Source organism: Camarhynchus parvulus, chromosome 4 (genome assembly GCF_901933205.1).
Source record: "Camarhynchus parvulus chromosome 4, STF_HiC, whole genome shotgun sequence".
NCBI classification, from domain to species: Eukaryota; Metazoa; Chordata; class Aves; order Passeriformes; family Thraupidae; genus Camarhynchus; species Camarhynchus parvulus.
In genome coordinates, this window is record NC_044574.1 from 45,332,744 (window position 1) to 45,349,006 (window position 16,263).

The 16,263-nt window shown below is 36.5% G+C and overlaps 1 protein-coding gene across 1 annotated transcript in view; it reads right to left on the reverse strand.

The window, feature by feature from the left end:
* Positions 1–357: 357 nt before the first annotated feature.
* The window catches only part of TACR3 (tachykinin receptor 3), a 36,222-nt gene continuing 20,316 nt past the window's right edge, over positions 358–16,263 (reverse strand). Inside the window, exons 4-5 of the mRNA XM_030947862.1 lie at positions 3,576–3,772; positions 358–673 (exon numbers count right to left, since the gene is read on the reverse strand). Of these exons, the coding sequence (XP_030803722.1) occupies positions 358–673; positions 3,576–3,772 (513 nt within the window). The remainder of the gene's footprint in view (positions 674–3,575; positions 3,773–16,263) is intronic.

The window sequence follows — 16,263 nt, forward strand, 5'->3', positions numbered from 1 at the left end:
GTACATTTCTGCTTCGATAAGTAAAGGAGCCTGTTACATTTTGGTAAGTCAAACATTAATGCCACAGGTTAGAGACAACTGAAACAAAGTTTTTAATGCCATTGGTTTATTCTGGATAATCCCTACAAACATTGTTGCAGCTAAGGTGTAACTGTGCTTTTGGACTGAGACGTACATATGTCTTCAAATTCCTCTTCCTCTCCAAAGCAAAAAAAAGGAAGAGATTTCCCAAAAGTCTCACAATATTTATAGCTAGGGTTTATTAGTGGAATCTGGTTTGCTTTCCTGTGGTACGGATACTGAGTTCCAAAGTAGGAGAACACTGTCCCGTGTTGCCCTTCTAGCAAAGTGAAATGTTTAGGAATAAACATCTGCTGATGTGTGCAGTGAACTGATGAGGCTTGAGGCTGTGGAGACAGTCTTGGAATTCCTCTGTGAGCAACCATTGAAGTTCAGGTCCTTTGGAGCTGCTCTTTTCTTATGGCTGGCGTGCATGCTGTCTCCATCATTAGTGTCCAACACCACGGTCATGCTGGAGTCCATCCTGGACACAGTGTAGAGGCTGCTCTGCCGCGTGGGGTGGAACCTGGCTGCCTTCAGCTCCAGCTCCTCATAGCTGGACACCTCAATGAAGGGGCACCAGCGCAGAGCTCGCTTGAAGCCAGCTCGGAACCTAGGAGGAAAGAAGCCTGGTGAATGCCTGGGCTCGCAAGGCCCCAGGCCTTCATCTGAAAACACACAGTGCTGCCAGGATACTGACTTGGCCAGTTATCCTGCCCCTAGGCCTGGTTGGGCTCAAGTCAGTGGGGGTTTCCTTGACTGAGGTCAGAGTAGGACAAAAAAGATAATGGTAACAACTCATTTTGGTTTGATTTTCTATATGCTGTCCCTGCGTTTTAACAGTGGTATTTTCCTTATAATGAATTTCCTGTCTTTTGCCTCTGCAAAGTAAACAAATACCGACTTTCACAGAACTGTCTTCACAGAAATTGTTTTGGTTTGACCTCTAATGAGATCTGCATCTGTATTTTCATCTTCTTTCAGCAAGAAACTTTGTAACTTTTCTCTAAAGTGCCATCCCAGTTTCCAAATTTCAATATCCCTTCTGTGTTTCTCTCTAACAGGGATGCTTATATGGGAATGAGTTAATGACTAATAATTGTTCATGTGAAATATTTGGAAAATAATTTTTAATAATTAAGAGGATCCTAGAAAGTTGAAATCTGAACGTGAGCAATCTACAAACAGGCATTTTGAGGTTTTAGAGCATCAGTGTTTGCAATACTCATACAGAGGCAGGGATTTACTGTAAAGACCATTGTTGCATTTTGTGTGTATGCGCTTCCAGAATAAAAGCTTAATATATTAGAAAAGCAATTCTCTATGTATCTGTGTATAACTGGAAAAAGAACACCTTTTCACCTAGACCTAAAGCTTATCTGACTTTCTCACTTGTCTTGATTCTCTTGTTTTGTTTAAACAATCAGCTCCATTGTTTATCCTGCCTGTAAGTTTTTTGGAGCAGTGGTTAAACTACCACAGTGATGACTGCAGGTAAAAATTCAGATCTAGTGTTCAGTTAAAGTTAACAGATCTCACAGAAGCGACTTTTCCTTCCTCAAATTTTTAAGTTTGCCATGGAGTTCTCACGTGATGACAACCACACACGTAGGTTGCTATTCAGCATTCTCAGTTTACATGCGGTCCATATTTTGGAAAAATACTGAAAGAGCCTCTGATGGAAATGGATTTTGTGACAGGAATTGTAAAACCAAAACATCTTTTAACTGTATTACTTTTCTTGGCACCTTCCATCCTCTTTCTGATTCAGGGCATGTTTTTTCTTCATCTTGAAATAATGCTCTCTTTATCTAGATACGTAATATCCTAATTAGCTTGGAAGATGATGCTAGGGATAGATGTTCTGACTCTGTCTGGTACTAGATGCAGCAGACGCATGAATTGATCTGAATCCCAGCAACAAGCTCTATTTTCCTATTTAATGAAAAGGAAGCAGATATTCTGGTATCTTCATTTCAATACGGAACTTAATTATAACAGGACTGTCACCAGGACTTCATTCTTGCATCAAATTCTGAATAAGGTGACCTTTAGTATGTTTCAAAATATTAATTTTTCTTTGACTGTATTCTTTAATCCAGACATTTAATTTTGCAGTTTGCAAGTGTCAACATAAGCCACATCAGAGATACTATTTTTTAATAAATACTTCTGTAATTGTGCCATAAAAAGTTTTTGAAGAAAATGGGATTGGTTTAGAAGTTTTATGGTAGTAACTGAAAAAAATGAGGCCTCATTTTTCTTTGCCTTTGATTTTGCAGACACTGGACACTTAGTGAAATCTGGTTTCTGTTGAAACAAATGGAAAATTTGCCATTTGAGTTAGTTTTGTTCTGGCATGCTAAAACTTTACCTTGTCTTTAAACAGTTGTAAGTGATGAAAAGCTCATCAGAAGGCAGAAGGCACTATGAATTTAGTCATTACCTTGTCTTTTTAAAAGATCATGAATGGAATTGTCACAAGTTATCCTCATCAAGAAGGATGACGCCAGTGTTTTTGCGCCAATAAAAACTTGTTAGGATTTGTTCACTTCATTTTTGATTAGATTCCTTTTGACAAGTACTACATGATCTTCAGTTGGGGTTTAGAAATACCTTGCAATATTGCTATAAAATTTGACAGTAACTAAACTTTGCACTGGCTGCTAAGTCAAAAGAGATTTAAAATAATATTTAAGATTACTTAATCAATACTGATTCGTACTGACTGAGTTTGTGAAATAATTAATTGTTCCTGGTGTTCTTTATCCAATAATGCTAGAAGAAATACCGGTGAATAGGATGGCCAGGATGATGTTTGTGTAGATCCTGGTCCTATAAATTGAAATGAAATATTTGAGTCTGTTTTGGAATGCTGTAGTCTCAGGCTAGCAAGTATCTGTAAAATGTCATGCAACTCAATAGGTACAGTGCCTTTGAAATTCAGAGCATAATACAGTATCAAACAATACTGTAATTTAGTATTAAGTAATGAGAATATAAACATTTGTATAATATTTATCAGCCTATTGCAGATCTTGGAGCGCAGTAGGAATCTAATGCTGAGATCTACAGAACACAGTAAATCACATTTTGTATTGCATTCTTCCAGCAAAACAAAATCTGGGATACAATTGGTGAACATACTGCTTGCACTCTATATCACTAATTACCATCTTCTTTATTTTTATATTTTGCAAACCAAAACCATTAAAATGCTATAGGTTTTTAAAAAAAATTTTGGAGGTGCACATGGAAAGGATTGGTTTCTGAAAACTGCATTTTGCTCTCAAATTTTAAGTAGACCAGAATATTTACTGGAAGTCTGCCTCTGGGTTTTTGAGGCTTCTTGTCAAGTACAAATCTTAAGAAATGTTGGGTTTTATTTTTTTCATTTTGTTATTTCCCCACTAACTGGAATCTATTTAAGTGAAAATTCTGTGTCTCTTTTTTTCTGTTTAAGCAGTTTATGTTCTTGCTGAAGTTATGCACCTCATTTCATAACCAGCTCTTACCTCTTATTAAGACAGCAGTAGATAATGGGATTGTACATTGTAGAGCTCATGGCAAGCCAAAAGCTGGCTAAATAGATTTGCTGAATGTATTTCCACCGGTTTAATTGTTGATAGATCCCAGTGACTATGAAGTAAATGTGGTAGGGCAGCCAGCAGACAGCAAATGTCAGCACAACCACAATCATCATTTTTACCACCTGAAAGAAGTAATAATGGTATTAAGCCTTTTTAGTTTGGACTAGCATTTCAACATCCATTAATAATTTTCTTGTAATTAGTTTTTAAAGTCAAAGGAAAGCTGAATATGCTTTTATATAGTTTTTCCTTTTAATCTGACTAAATTTTTTTTTTTTGACTGGAGATCCTCTTTTTCCTAAGAAAAATAGCAAGAAAACCTCTTTTTCCTAAGAAAAATAGCAAGAAAACCTTTCCTGACTTTATTTGTATTGATTTTTTGCAAGTAATGTATTTGGCTATCTAAAATATCACTTCTTTTCTGTACATCTAACCATGGCATAAGGTTACAGAGTGTTTTATTTAGACACCTCATTTTGGCCTTTATTGACCTTGCTGTCTATTTTTATTGTGGTCTGCAAGTCTATTTCTGGTCCCCAATTTTTTGTAGGAAACGAGCAACTTGCAGCATCCTGTGTAATTTCAGAGCCTAACAATTCCCTTGGCTGGTGATCCTTGTTTGTTGTTTTCTGCAGGCATCACAACATCTGTTAGCTACCATAGTTTTTAGTAAGCACAAATGAAGAGGGGCTCTGCTTTGTGCTCCAAACACGTGAGGAAAGCTTGCAACTTGTAAAATTTTCACTCCCATCTTTCTCTTTTCAGCTATGTAAAATACTAGTTCAGCTACCATTTTCAGCACAATATGTCACATGTTTACACCACAGGTTTTCTTTTTGTAGCTGAAATGGAACTAGACATGATAGATCCATGCTGGGAAGTCTCTTGTTTATTTGTACTTTTGAATACTGAGGAATAACAGGGATGTCTACGAACAGTTCCTGTATTTTCTCTGTACAAAGTGCCATTTCATACTTTTTCTAGTTTTACCAAGGGAAAAATCCAAAGAACTGAGATTTGCTATACTTACATGTCTTTGGTTAATGTTTTTATAAAATGCCAACTAACATAATTAAATAATTTTACATATAAATGTTATGGTATCCTCCTTAACTCGCATTGCATCTTCCTATGGGAAGCATAAAGCAATTTTTCATTTTTCATTTAATAGCTGGCACCAATTAACAGTCTTTCTTGCTGGATGGGACTGTAATGTGCAAGATTTTGCTTATAAGAATGCTTATTGTTATATATATGCACTGATCATCATTTAAAGGCAAAAAAGAGGCATCTGGCCAAATATAAAACATTTACAATAGTTCGTTCTTCTGAAGCACTTTTCATCAGTTAACTATAAATCATCCTGTGATCAGGAAGATCATTGTTATAAAGGAAGGCAACACACCAAAACATGCTATCACTTTTACCTTTCACAGGTATGTCTGTGTATCTACATCTAGGCATATATAGAAGTTTATGGGACTATATATGTGATTTTTGGCGTGGGGAGAAAAGGTTATGATTTTATGTGGACAGAAATTTCTGGACTAAACCATGTATGTGAAATGATGCATAAAAATATGTTGTCAAATGAGTCTATCGTTAAATGGCATTGCTATTTCATTGCTTTTGACATAACTTCTACTGTTCTGCTGGGGACTTACACCTCTGCCTTGCACACATTGTATAGATAGAAGTCTTAATTCTGTAGTTTTACCATGGTACTTAAACTCCCTGTCATTGATTTACCGGTGCCCTTTGCTTGTTGTTGTGTTTTTATAGATCAGTCAGGAATGATAAGTGTTACTTCAGCACCTTTCAGGACTTCTGTAATTTCAGAACACTGAGAGTCTTAAATATTTACCTTGATATTTAATTAGCAGCCCTTGCAGTTCCAGCTGTGCATATGAAATTGTTCCTAGAATTAGTCATCACTGGAATATCATAGGTACTGAATGAAAGGATTTTGTGCCCAAATTTTCAGAGTGTAAACAGGTCAATCTGTATTTATGGTTTACAGTTCATCTGTTCAGTGCTTGAGAACCAAAACAGTAGAGCTTCCCAGCAACAAATGTAGCTTAATCTGGTTAAGCACTGTGTCACTCATGCCCCAGAGATGCTAGAAATCACAGAAAGAGTCCATGTTGCCTATTTGGCATACTCAGTTGTGTCAATTTTTTTCCCAAAGAAACTTGTTTGTCTTTTTTCTGACATCCAAGTGCTCATTGTCTAGTTTTCTGTGAGATATTGAAGGGCAAGGCAAGCAGTGCTTCTAAAGTCTACTTAAAGGTCTCCTAAAGCTTATAAACCTTCACAAGCTGTACAAAAACCAGCTTTTAGATTTCAGCTGCTGCACAAATTAACCTTGAAGGAATGACGTTCCAGTTTAAATTACTATTAAATACAACATTTCAGGTTTTCTTCAAGGGACCAGATATTCCAAACTAACTTTTACCCTGGAAAGAAAATCCAAAATTTTTCTTGTCACAATTTCAGGCAATTCAGTTCTAATTTTGAAAGTTTTAACTTTGAGTTTTGAAATGAAAAATGCCAAATCACCCTCAGAGAATTGCATCTTTCCCTGTAAGGTTACTCTTTTGTTTAAAACAAAATACTCATAGTTTAAGAGAGTGAGATTCATATAGGGCTTTCTTGTTGCTGTTTCTCTCTGGAAATCCATGACTAAATATTAAGTCATCATCCTCCTGAAAGCAGAAATTTCTGAAGCATGTAATCAAGCTGGATAACAAGCTACAGATGATTTTAGATGGACATTAGTGTTTGATTTAATTTGTGAAGTAATGAGTTGCTTGAATGACAGACAGTGAAGCACATTACATTCTTAATCATTCAGGTTTGCATGTCATTTTAAGTATTTATATAGTACAGTGTACTTATTGACATATTTCCTAGGAGAAGATAAGTGAGATGTTGTAAGTCTGTGTGGTGTGAAGTTGTTGGAAACAGAAGGCAGTTAAGGTTAAATTTGAAGTCAAATGCAAAAATTGAGAGTAATCAAAAAGACCTAGTCTGTTCTCATTTCATCATCTAAGAATGACTGTGTGTTGGCAAAAATTGAGGGGAAAAAAAAGAATCAGGAGAAGGAGGGAAATTATTCCCGATGTCCTTTTCCCTTTCAGAGAGAGGCACGCACTGCAAGGCCGTACCTTGCACTTTATAGCTGCCGTGCTTGTCTGTAATGTTGGTCTTTCCAGTATAAAGTTTTATTTTTTGGTTATATCAATAACTATGAACAGAAAGTGACTTCAAGATCTTTAAACCCTAGAGCACCTTGAGTTTACTTGAATAAATTCTGATGAACAAGTGCCTGTAAACCAACAGAGAAAGTAAATTAAACAGGCGCAGTATGAATTTACCACAAAAACTTGATCGTCTTTTCCCAGTACACTGTGATGTTTCATTAAGAAACCCCAGTGACACTTTACAGGTCCAACTGCAGAATATAAAAGACCTTCAGTTGTTTTTTGACTACTTAAACCTGTGACTGAAAAAAAAGCTCTTTTTAATAGGTCTGTTCTGTTTCACTTTTTGAGGTATTAAGATTTTTCAGTTGCTTTTCCTTCTGTTCTGAGTTGCATAGAATTCATTGGAAAGATTTTCTCTTGTGCATTAGGAAACCTTTCTAAAGCAAGAAAATGGCTGAATTCAGTCACTTAGCTTAAAATCTAGCTCTGTTCCTGCCACTATTTCACCGTGGAGCTTTCCAAAATGTGAATTGCAAAATCTTTTATCCCAGTGGCACCATTTTCTCCTGGTGTTCTGTTCAGTCTCCCTCTGTGTATATTGTGGACAGCATGACTGGAGGAAAGAGGATTTTTTCTGTTCTAGGCAATACTTTTGTTAAATGAGTTGTGCTGAGGTCTCCCAGTTGTGCAACCTTCATGCAAGTCTTGAGGCTTGATTTGTAAATGTAAAATCAAAGTATTTATTTTTATACATTGGTTTTCATTAACCAGTTTTGCTGATGCTGGTGCACTGCTGCCTATGTCTAAGAAAAACTCTGTCTAGAAGAAGTTAATTTATGTGCTTTCTGGTCTTTATCCATTCCTTAAATCCTTTCTGAGTAAGAAGCATTCTTTCATTAATGAATGTAATGAGAAAAAATGTATATAAAAGAGCAAAACCGATGTAAGTTCATTGGAACTGGAGTTTGCAAGTGTGCCTTTGCTGTGAAAAATTTGGAACAGTAAAAGTGAAAAGGAACTAATAGATTCTGCTGCACTTAGAAAAACCAGCAAGTACATTTATTTTTTCATACTGTTTTTATTTTGCATGAAGAATAGCTAGAAGAGTAGTCTGGTTTAAGATGTAGCATTGAGAGCAGCTCTTGAAAGATTGGGAATAACATATACTGTTCTGAGAGATTCAGTTGCTGCTGGAGGAATATAGCAATTCACATTGCAAGGCAATGAATTGACAGCAAAACCTAAGACTTGGACCCTGCAATCATTTCCTTTTCAATCTTCTCTGCAGCTCGTTATTGCCTTTCTAAATCATCTTTGATACTGCTGCTTGTACAAGTACAGGAATTTGGCTTTTGATTTCATTTCCGCTTATGTCACACAGAACAATTACTTTCAGAACTTTTACTCCTGGGTGTTATGCAGATATGAACAAGAAGCAAATGATTTAAGAACCCATGGAGTGTAAGAATGTCTTTGTTTACCCTCTCCTGGATGTTATTTATTCATGAACACAGCTTAAACGCAGTTCACAGATAATCCCTGGAATCATAACTTTGGCCCTGTACTCTTGGGAGAAGTAAAATACCAAATACCACACTAACATTTCACAAAGTGTTTCTCCCAGCATGTTAGGATGCAGCCAGTAAATCCACTTCCCAGTCCTGGGGACATACATGGCACTTATGCATGAGGCACCAGAGAGAAAGGAACACCAATATGCCTTTGTTTCTCCGTGATGCTTATTTGGAGTAAACTATCTGTCTTCTGCAAGCAAGTTAGGATTCAAGGGTAATTCTGCTGGCAATAGTGCAGAGATGGAGCTGACTTCTGAGGTACCAAGTGCTTTGACTCAGGGATTTTCTGTATTCTTTCAGCCCATGGGAAAGGATGGATTATCAATAGTTGAAGGACGAGAAAGTATGAGAACGCTTGGAAGTCTTTCAGCCAGATAACGTATTTGCCAATTCCAGTGCTCCAGATACTTTTAGTCTTCTGACTTATGTTTTCCATCTGTTTTTCTCAGTTACTTGAAATAAAGAAACTGTTTTTAATTTCAATTTGCACAATCCCTTGTTGCAAACAGAATTCATAACCCTTTACTTCTTAGTTAAGCTCAAAAGTTTGAAAATATATTCTTGTCTAGAGTGAAGTAGTTTTTAATTAGTTTGCTTTCTTCCAAATTCCCCAATGTGGGACTCCCCTCAAACCAAAGCAATTCTGACATTTTTTATGAATGGTCTTAGCTACTGCTGGTTTAAATTATTTTCCCCCAAAGCTTCATAGAACACAGGTTTGACAGTTATTTTGGGTTTCTCTCAGCACGTCAAGAAATATTTGTTTCATTGCAAAGAAGAGGTAAATATTTTGCTCAGAGTTTTATTTTCCTTGAGAATGTGTGATTTTACATGCATCTGACTGGGGGCAAGGAGGAAAAGTTTCCACAAGTTTTGTTACTTTATCTAAGAATAAAGATATCTCACAAGAGATTGTTGGGTGTTAGGCAATATGCTAATGTCTACTACTCAACCTAAGAGAGTTTTCTGTAAGCTAGACAGCAAGTAAAGGTAGGTGGCCTTGTATCGTCTTGGTCTTGAGCATTGAGTGGCCTAAGAAGTTTATGTTCTTTAGAAAATGACTCTGAGTGGTTGTTGTGGGATTGGCATTATTTGGCATGATTATCCACCTGAGATCTAGTTCGTGGAAAAGCTGATCGAGTGCTTTTGTGCTTAAGATTCATACCACCACTTATTTTACAATACTTTCCTTCTTTACTGGGAGTGAATGATGGGGCAGAATTAATTTCCATGCCTCCAACCAAATATGCGATTTGGTGTGGGGGGAAATAAAACAATCTTTTTTTTTTTTTTTTTTTTGCTAATAGGGGTAGTTAATTCTGAAGTCCACTTTGACACAATTCTGAAAGTGTTCTGGAACCCTTAATCCTCATTGTAGGCTCAATGTTTAAATTAATTTTCCATGAAAGACTTCTGAAGGAATGGCACTAGTGAATGTTCTCTTTTGAAAATTATTCTTATGTATTGGACACTGCAATAACCAACTAATGCTATGATGAATTATGCCAATGAATTATGCAAAAGTTGCATACCATCCTACTTGTGTTTTACTTTATGTGACCTCCTTGTAATGAAACCTGTCCTCCTGAACCTAAAATGAAATGTTATCTTTTGTTATCTTCAGAATAGGAGCACAGACTCTTATTTAATATGGAAAGACTACTGTTTGAATTGTTTTATTTCCACCTTATTCACCTAGGGGAATTAAATAAGTAATTTATATAATTAGAAGCCATTTGAATGTTTACCATATTTCTCTAGAATTTTGGCACAAGAAAATAATGAGAAATAATGCAGATTGTTTCCTACATAGTTTGAAAAACCTCTTTTCTGTTGATAAGAAAATAACTGTGAATTATTCCTGGACTGTACTTATTTAAATTGCATGGCAAAATTCTGTTAGAGAAAAACACAGTTAAAGCTATTTTTTAGTTGCCATCCTAATTATGCATTGGCAGTGGTAATAGTATCTTCTCTTTCAAAGTCTGAAGAAAAAACTTTTATTACCACCTGAGAAAAAAAAAAAGGGCAAAAAAATTTAATGTTGTTCCCCAGTCCATTTTCATTTAAATTGACTTCAAATGAAACTGGTATTGTCAGTGATGTTGAGGTTTATGTTTTGAATTTCATGCACCTAGTTTATTTTTGTCATTCTTCAAATGACTGTACAAGGTTGTGAATTTATTAGGAGAAGTAGACTTGTAACTCCCATACAGAATATTTTGGAAATACTTGGTCAATAAAAAGTGGTTCGTGCTCTGGTCAATTATTGATGAAAAGTATCAGGAGTGTCATTATCTTGACAAGCATTTATTTTTGTACAGGCAAGCATTCCTTCAAGTATTAAAGTATCCAGATGGCTTGGCCATAGTGGTCAACACATTGGTCATAATTGCACTGGTTTGATAATCCTGTGGTATCCCAATTTGTGGAATAAAGTATAAGCTGACCCATGCCAGGGTGGCTGAAACTGTTTCCTAGGAAACCTGCTTTAAAACCTGGGGAAATAAATTACTTCTATCCACCCCAGAAAATGAGTAATGAAATAAAGGTGCTTTGAATAGGTTGCACTACAGAATTATTAATTCTAAAGAATGATATTCTTCAGTTGAAGGATTAGATTTGTTAGGAGAAGGCATTAATAGACGTAACATAGACACCCCTCTGTGTGGAGGTGTGTAGATTTCTGCTTTAACTCAGAAAAACCTGTGCTGAAGTTACGTTTTGTTTTGACATGAAGAGCATCCCGTAATGAATGCCAAAGTGTGTGGGTGTAATACTGGAACTGCAGTTCTGTTCTGCTGAATATACAGGTCTTGCCTCTGTAGTCCTCCAAAATGAATGATCTGCATCAGATTTCCTGGGCTTTCCACCACACAGATGCTTGGCAGTGTTCTGGAAAGCTCAGCTGACTGAAAACTCATGCTAAAATTAATTTGTTCATGACTTCCCTATAGGGATTTGATGAGGAAGTGGCTTCTTATGCACTCTCTGTGTGTGTGTGTGTGTGTATATATATATATATAGACAAATGTGTTTTTATGCACCCATGGACACACAGGAATATTCATGTGATCATAATTTAGCATATGTAATGGATAACTTTGCAGATTAGCTGATACAACAAAAGACCTTTTGAAGTTTCCAAGGTTTGTTTATATGCTGGTGAAAAATTTACATATAACTTGAAGAACACACTTTGTCCTGAATGTGGGATTTTAAGGTTATTGGTCTGGAGGATCAGGTCCCAAACTTGAACTTGGGGAGAACTGCACAGAAGAAGTTAAGTCTATCTTAAAAAACCCAATTCCATTATTTCAAACATGAAGATCATAATCTCCATGTTGAAAATCTGAATGTTGAAAAAGAGATACTTGGCTTTCATTTCTCTTTCTCATAGGTATCTTGGTTTTATTATTAACAAACATGTATAGTTGAATTCAGCAATGCATTTGAAACACACTGAGCTCACTGACATTGGAGTGAAGCATTGTTGAAATTTTTTTGTCTGTTAACCTAGTGTTACTTCCATTCTTAAATATATGAGGCACTAGTAAGCAGAAATTTTTGCCCTAGGACTGTGCCTAGACTTTACAGTTTACGTAAATTTTCTGCCAATAGTGATGGAAAATATAAAAAAAAATAAGGAGAAACATCACAGCAACTGTAAGTGCACAGTTCTGAGCCTAATCATTGACCATGCAGAACTAGTCTCTTAAATCTGCCCCTGACCTGGAGATGTTGCCAGCTGTTCTATAAAAAAGTATTGACCAGAAAACTTTGTCAGTAAATATGTAAACTGGCAAGGCTTATGCACAGTATAAAGCCATTTTTAGTATTTACGCTGCTTTTACTTCTCTGTGATTGCTGCTTGAAGCATGGACGATGGGTGTGGAAAGATGTGTTTGTTCACAGGTGATAGCTGAGTTTTAGGACCTTGAGTCAATGAATGGAAGCTGGTACTGCTGCTGAGTGTTCTGTAGCTATTTGGAGATAGAGAGCAGAGAAGAGCAATAATTCCAATAATTTGTTATATTTCACTGTGTCAGTCACGTTCAGAGAATAATCAGGAGGGCGTCTGACTTTATTTCTACCTCAGTAGGAAATCTTGTTCAAAGTTATGGGCAGATCATTAAAAAGAGAACAAATTGCTAGGAAAAAAAATCTTGAAAAGGAGAACAGGTGAATCCTTTCTTCTGAAGTTCTAAGACCATCAAATAGCACTGTAAAAAATATTTTGTGTTTAACATGCAATGACAGTAATTCCCCTGTACCTCATGCCCCAATTTTTCCCTAGGCAATTTCTAAGCATTTGAAGAGTGAGACTGTGAAATAGAAATTGTGATTCACAACATTAATAATTACTTTGCTCATTCCCTACATTTTCAGTGGGTTTTCAGTCCACATACTTGGTAATAGAAAGAGTTTACAGAACTTTTTAAAACTTAAAACCAAAGATTATTGGTTGTTCTGCCTCATCCTAATGGAAAAAAAAAGGTGCCTCTTTGTGTGTATATGTTTAGGGAGGGGGTCATACATTGTAATTAATGTGATGACTGTGCAAGAACTTAATTGTAAATGAAAAGCCTAAATCAGACTTTCATGTTAGTATTCTGTATTCTTGTGGAGATTTTTGATAGCTATGGGAATATATTACTGATCAAAATAGTAACAGCTATCTTATTCTGCTAGTATTTTCACCAGAAGGATACTCATGTGATATTCTGACTTTCATTACCCTTTTCAAGTTTTTCTTAAACTTAGAGAAAATAAGCTTAAAAAAAAAGTCCTATTCTGCAAACTTTTGACTGCAATAGCAATTACTTGCAAATAGAGACTTTGACTTTAGTGTTAATAGCAATCTGGTGAGTCCGCCAGGGTATTTATCTTTACGATTATGGAACAACTGCTCAAAATGTTAATGGAACACTAACATCTGCAGTCGGGTCCAATAACCTTCTTAATGGCCAGTCCTGGCTCACACCTGCAGAACCATGGAGAAGGGCAGCAGGCAGGGTAAGCATCTGTGGTCTGTAGGAAGCATGTCATATCTCCTTGCATAACTTAGTCCATCTACATGGTTACAAACCCAATTTTAGGCATATGTAGCACTTTGTGAAGTCAGACTTAGCTTCATTATCTTAATTACCATATTAAGAAGGCTATTTCATACTTCCTGTGAATAGTCAAGAGTTAAGGATATATCATAGTGAGAGGTGCCCTGAAGCAGAATGAGAGGAAACCTATCTTTAGTTATTAATGTTTGTAAGTAATTCTACCTGTTACATTTCACTACTGAGCATGATTTGGGAAATATTTTCCGCTGTAAAGGTAGTTGAGAGAAAAAAAATAATTATTGAAAGTATTTCATACTACTCTCTCTCTAATCCAGGATATATTCTCTAAGTATCAATCTTGAGATCTACCTAATTTAATATATTAGGAGTTTTGTGCAGCAAAATAAAGGCATGCCAGGTAAGTTTGATGACAAGACACTTCTGAGCAACTGTGCTGCTGCAGAAGTGAGAAGGAACTGGGATGTGGAAGAGCTGTGGGAGCAGAAGTCACGGTGCTGGTCATATACTTTGTATTGTACCAATAGTGATTGTGTCCCTAGGTGGGGTGGTGGCAGTGACAGATATCACAGAGCAGCTAGGAACTGCTGGACTGGTACTGTGCTAGTTTTGATGGGTTGTTTTACATTGTACTTCCACAGGTATGATCATACTCAGCAAAATTCTGGGATTTGCTCAATTAAGGACTAATAAAATTATCTGCTGTGAATTTGTTTGCCTGTTGTGAACAAAAGAGGAGGAGACAGATGTTATTGACTCATTATAGCAAGACCAGGTCATCCATTTCATGAAAGGAAAAAAATGAAATATTGGGATGTTCCAGATGAGGCATTCTCAATAGAGAACAGGGAGTTACCCCTGTGCACGACCATGGTGACACTACATTGCTGGCATTCCTTGTCTGGTTGTGGTCACTTGTTGCATAAAGATGTTATATAAAAGAAGCACTAGTTTCATTTATGTAACGAATGTAAACAAAGACTGAGAGAAGAAATTGACATAAAAACATCTGTAAACATGACACCAGTGAGGGATGTTAAGTAATTAATTAAGCTAACTGAAAATAATGGCATAGACCTGTCTATAAAGAAATTTAGCCTGGAAAACTTAACTCTATGGTTCATGAGATTTTTACAAGATGGAGGTTTAAGATGATATCAAAGGAATTCTCAAAGAGTTGTTTGTGGTGACAGGTCTGAGGGCTGGTTCCTGTTCTGTTTTCATTAAATTTTTTACTGTTGAAAGACACAAACTGACACTCAGTGAATAAGTGGAGAAAGCACTGGACAGCACAGTTCGACATCTTCCAGTGTCTGGCAAACAAGGGATGAGTTTGTTTTCTGAAGAGCCTTTAAAACCATCTGAGGATTCCTTCTTCCTGTTTTCTTTTTCCTTATGTTAAGTAAGAAATGTGCCATTGTCAAACACAAAACTTTCTATGACTCATTGATATGAAAATCTTCAAAAATATTTAATTTTGAGAGTAGCTTCACAAAATCTGAGATATATGACTGCGTGATTATAACCTCAGAGGAAACTAACTTAAAAGTAGGAAATCATAAACTCAGACTAATCACTTCAGAAACTTTTTGGTCACTTTGTATTTTGCTTAGGGGAAACACAGTGTATGAGCATAAGCTGCCGCTTTGGTATTTTTGTTACACCTTCAGTTGCCTGAGGAATTAATCAGGGACATTTCTATGTAAGGACTGCAGTCTTTAAAAAGCATCTCTGTTTCTATTGATTGTTGGCTGATAACAGAGCAGTGGAGTGCCCAGAAGTGGTGCTAGCTGGGGCAAGTCTTTCTTCAACCTCATATTACTAAGCCTTTTTTCTTTTTGCATGTGCTGAACAATGATTGCTAAATTTGTCAATGTGGCTGCACTCAAGTACACCTGTGACTTTCAGTCATGATAGAGCTTTGGCCAGCAAGGTGCTCACAGTGCATCAGCTTTTTGGATAAATGATAATTTAACTGTAGCTGTATGAAATTTCAGCTAGTCAAGCCATACAGCCACCCACACGTTACAATATAAGCCATAGTGCTATGACTGTTAGATCAGTGAGATCACCTCTTCTTAAAATAGTGTTTATTTCTCCAGCTTAATCTTCTATGTTAGCTCTCTTCTAGTATTTATTTAGTCTGTTTTGTACTTTGTTTTCATTGCCACTCTCTGCAAAGTCAAAGAGAAGATGCATTTACAGAAGATGTGTATCGATGTACCAAAAAATTATACAGACCCCTATTTTTGGCAGGAGATGCACAGTATTCCTAGCAAACTGAGCATCTGCACCTCATTACCCCACAACAGGATGGGTAGGTTGTTTGATGTATCACTTCCAGTAATGTAAGATCAGCTAAAGGGAAGACGTGTGTCTGACACCACCATGGCAGTCATTCCTGCCTGGGTGCACAAGCACAAACGAATCTTCTAGGTGGAAACACTCATGTCCCATGAATAAATAAATGATGAGGAAGGCACCAAGTTCTCTTCAGCAGACTGCTGTTGCATGGCAAGTTTGGGTGATCTGTAGTCCTAGACTGTATGTAGGGTGAAGATGCCTTCACTGTACATGCAGGGTGTTCTAGGATTTGCTTCTCTTTGCACACCTAAACATGTCTAGTGAATATTTTGACATATGTGCAGCCTTGGTAAACCATTACCTGAAAAAAGACCATAAAATTGTGTTTCTTACTATCTGATTTTTAAAAACTAGTCACAGGTGATGTTTCAGTGTATATAAGGGTATCAGCTGT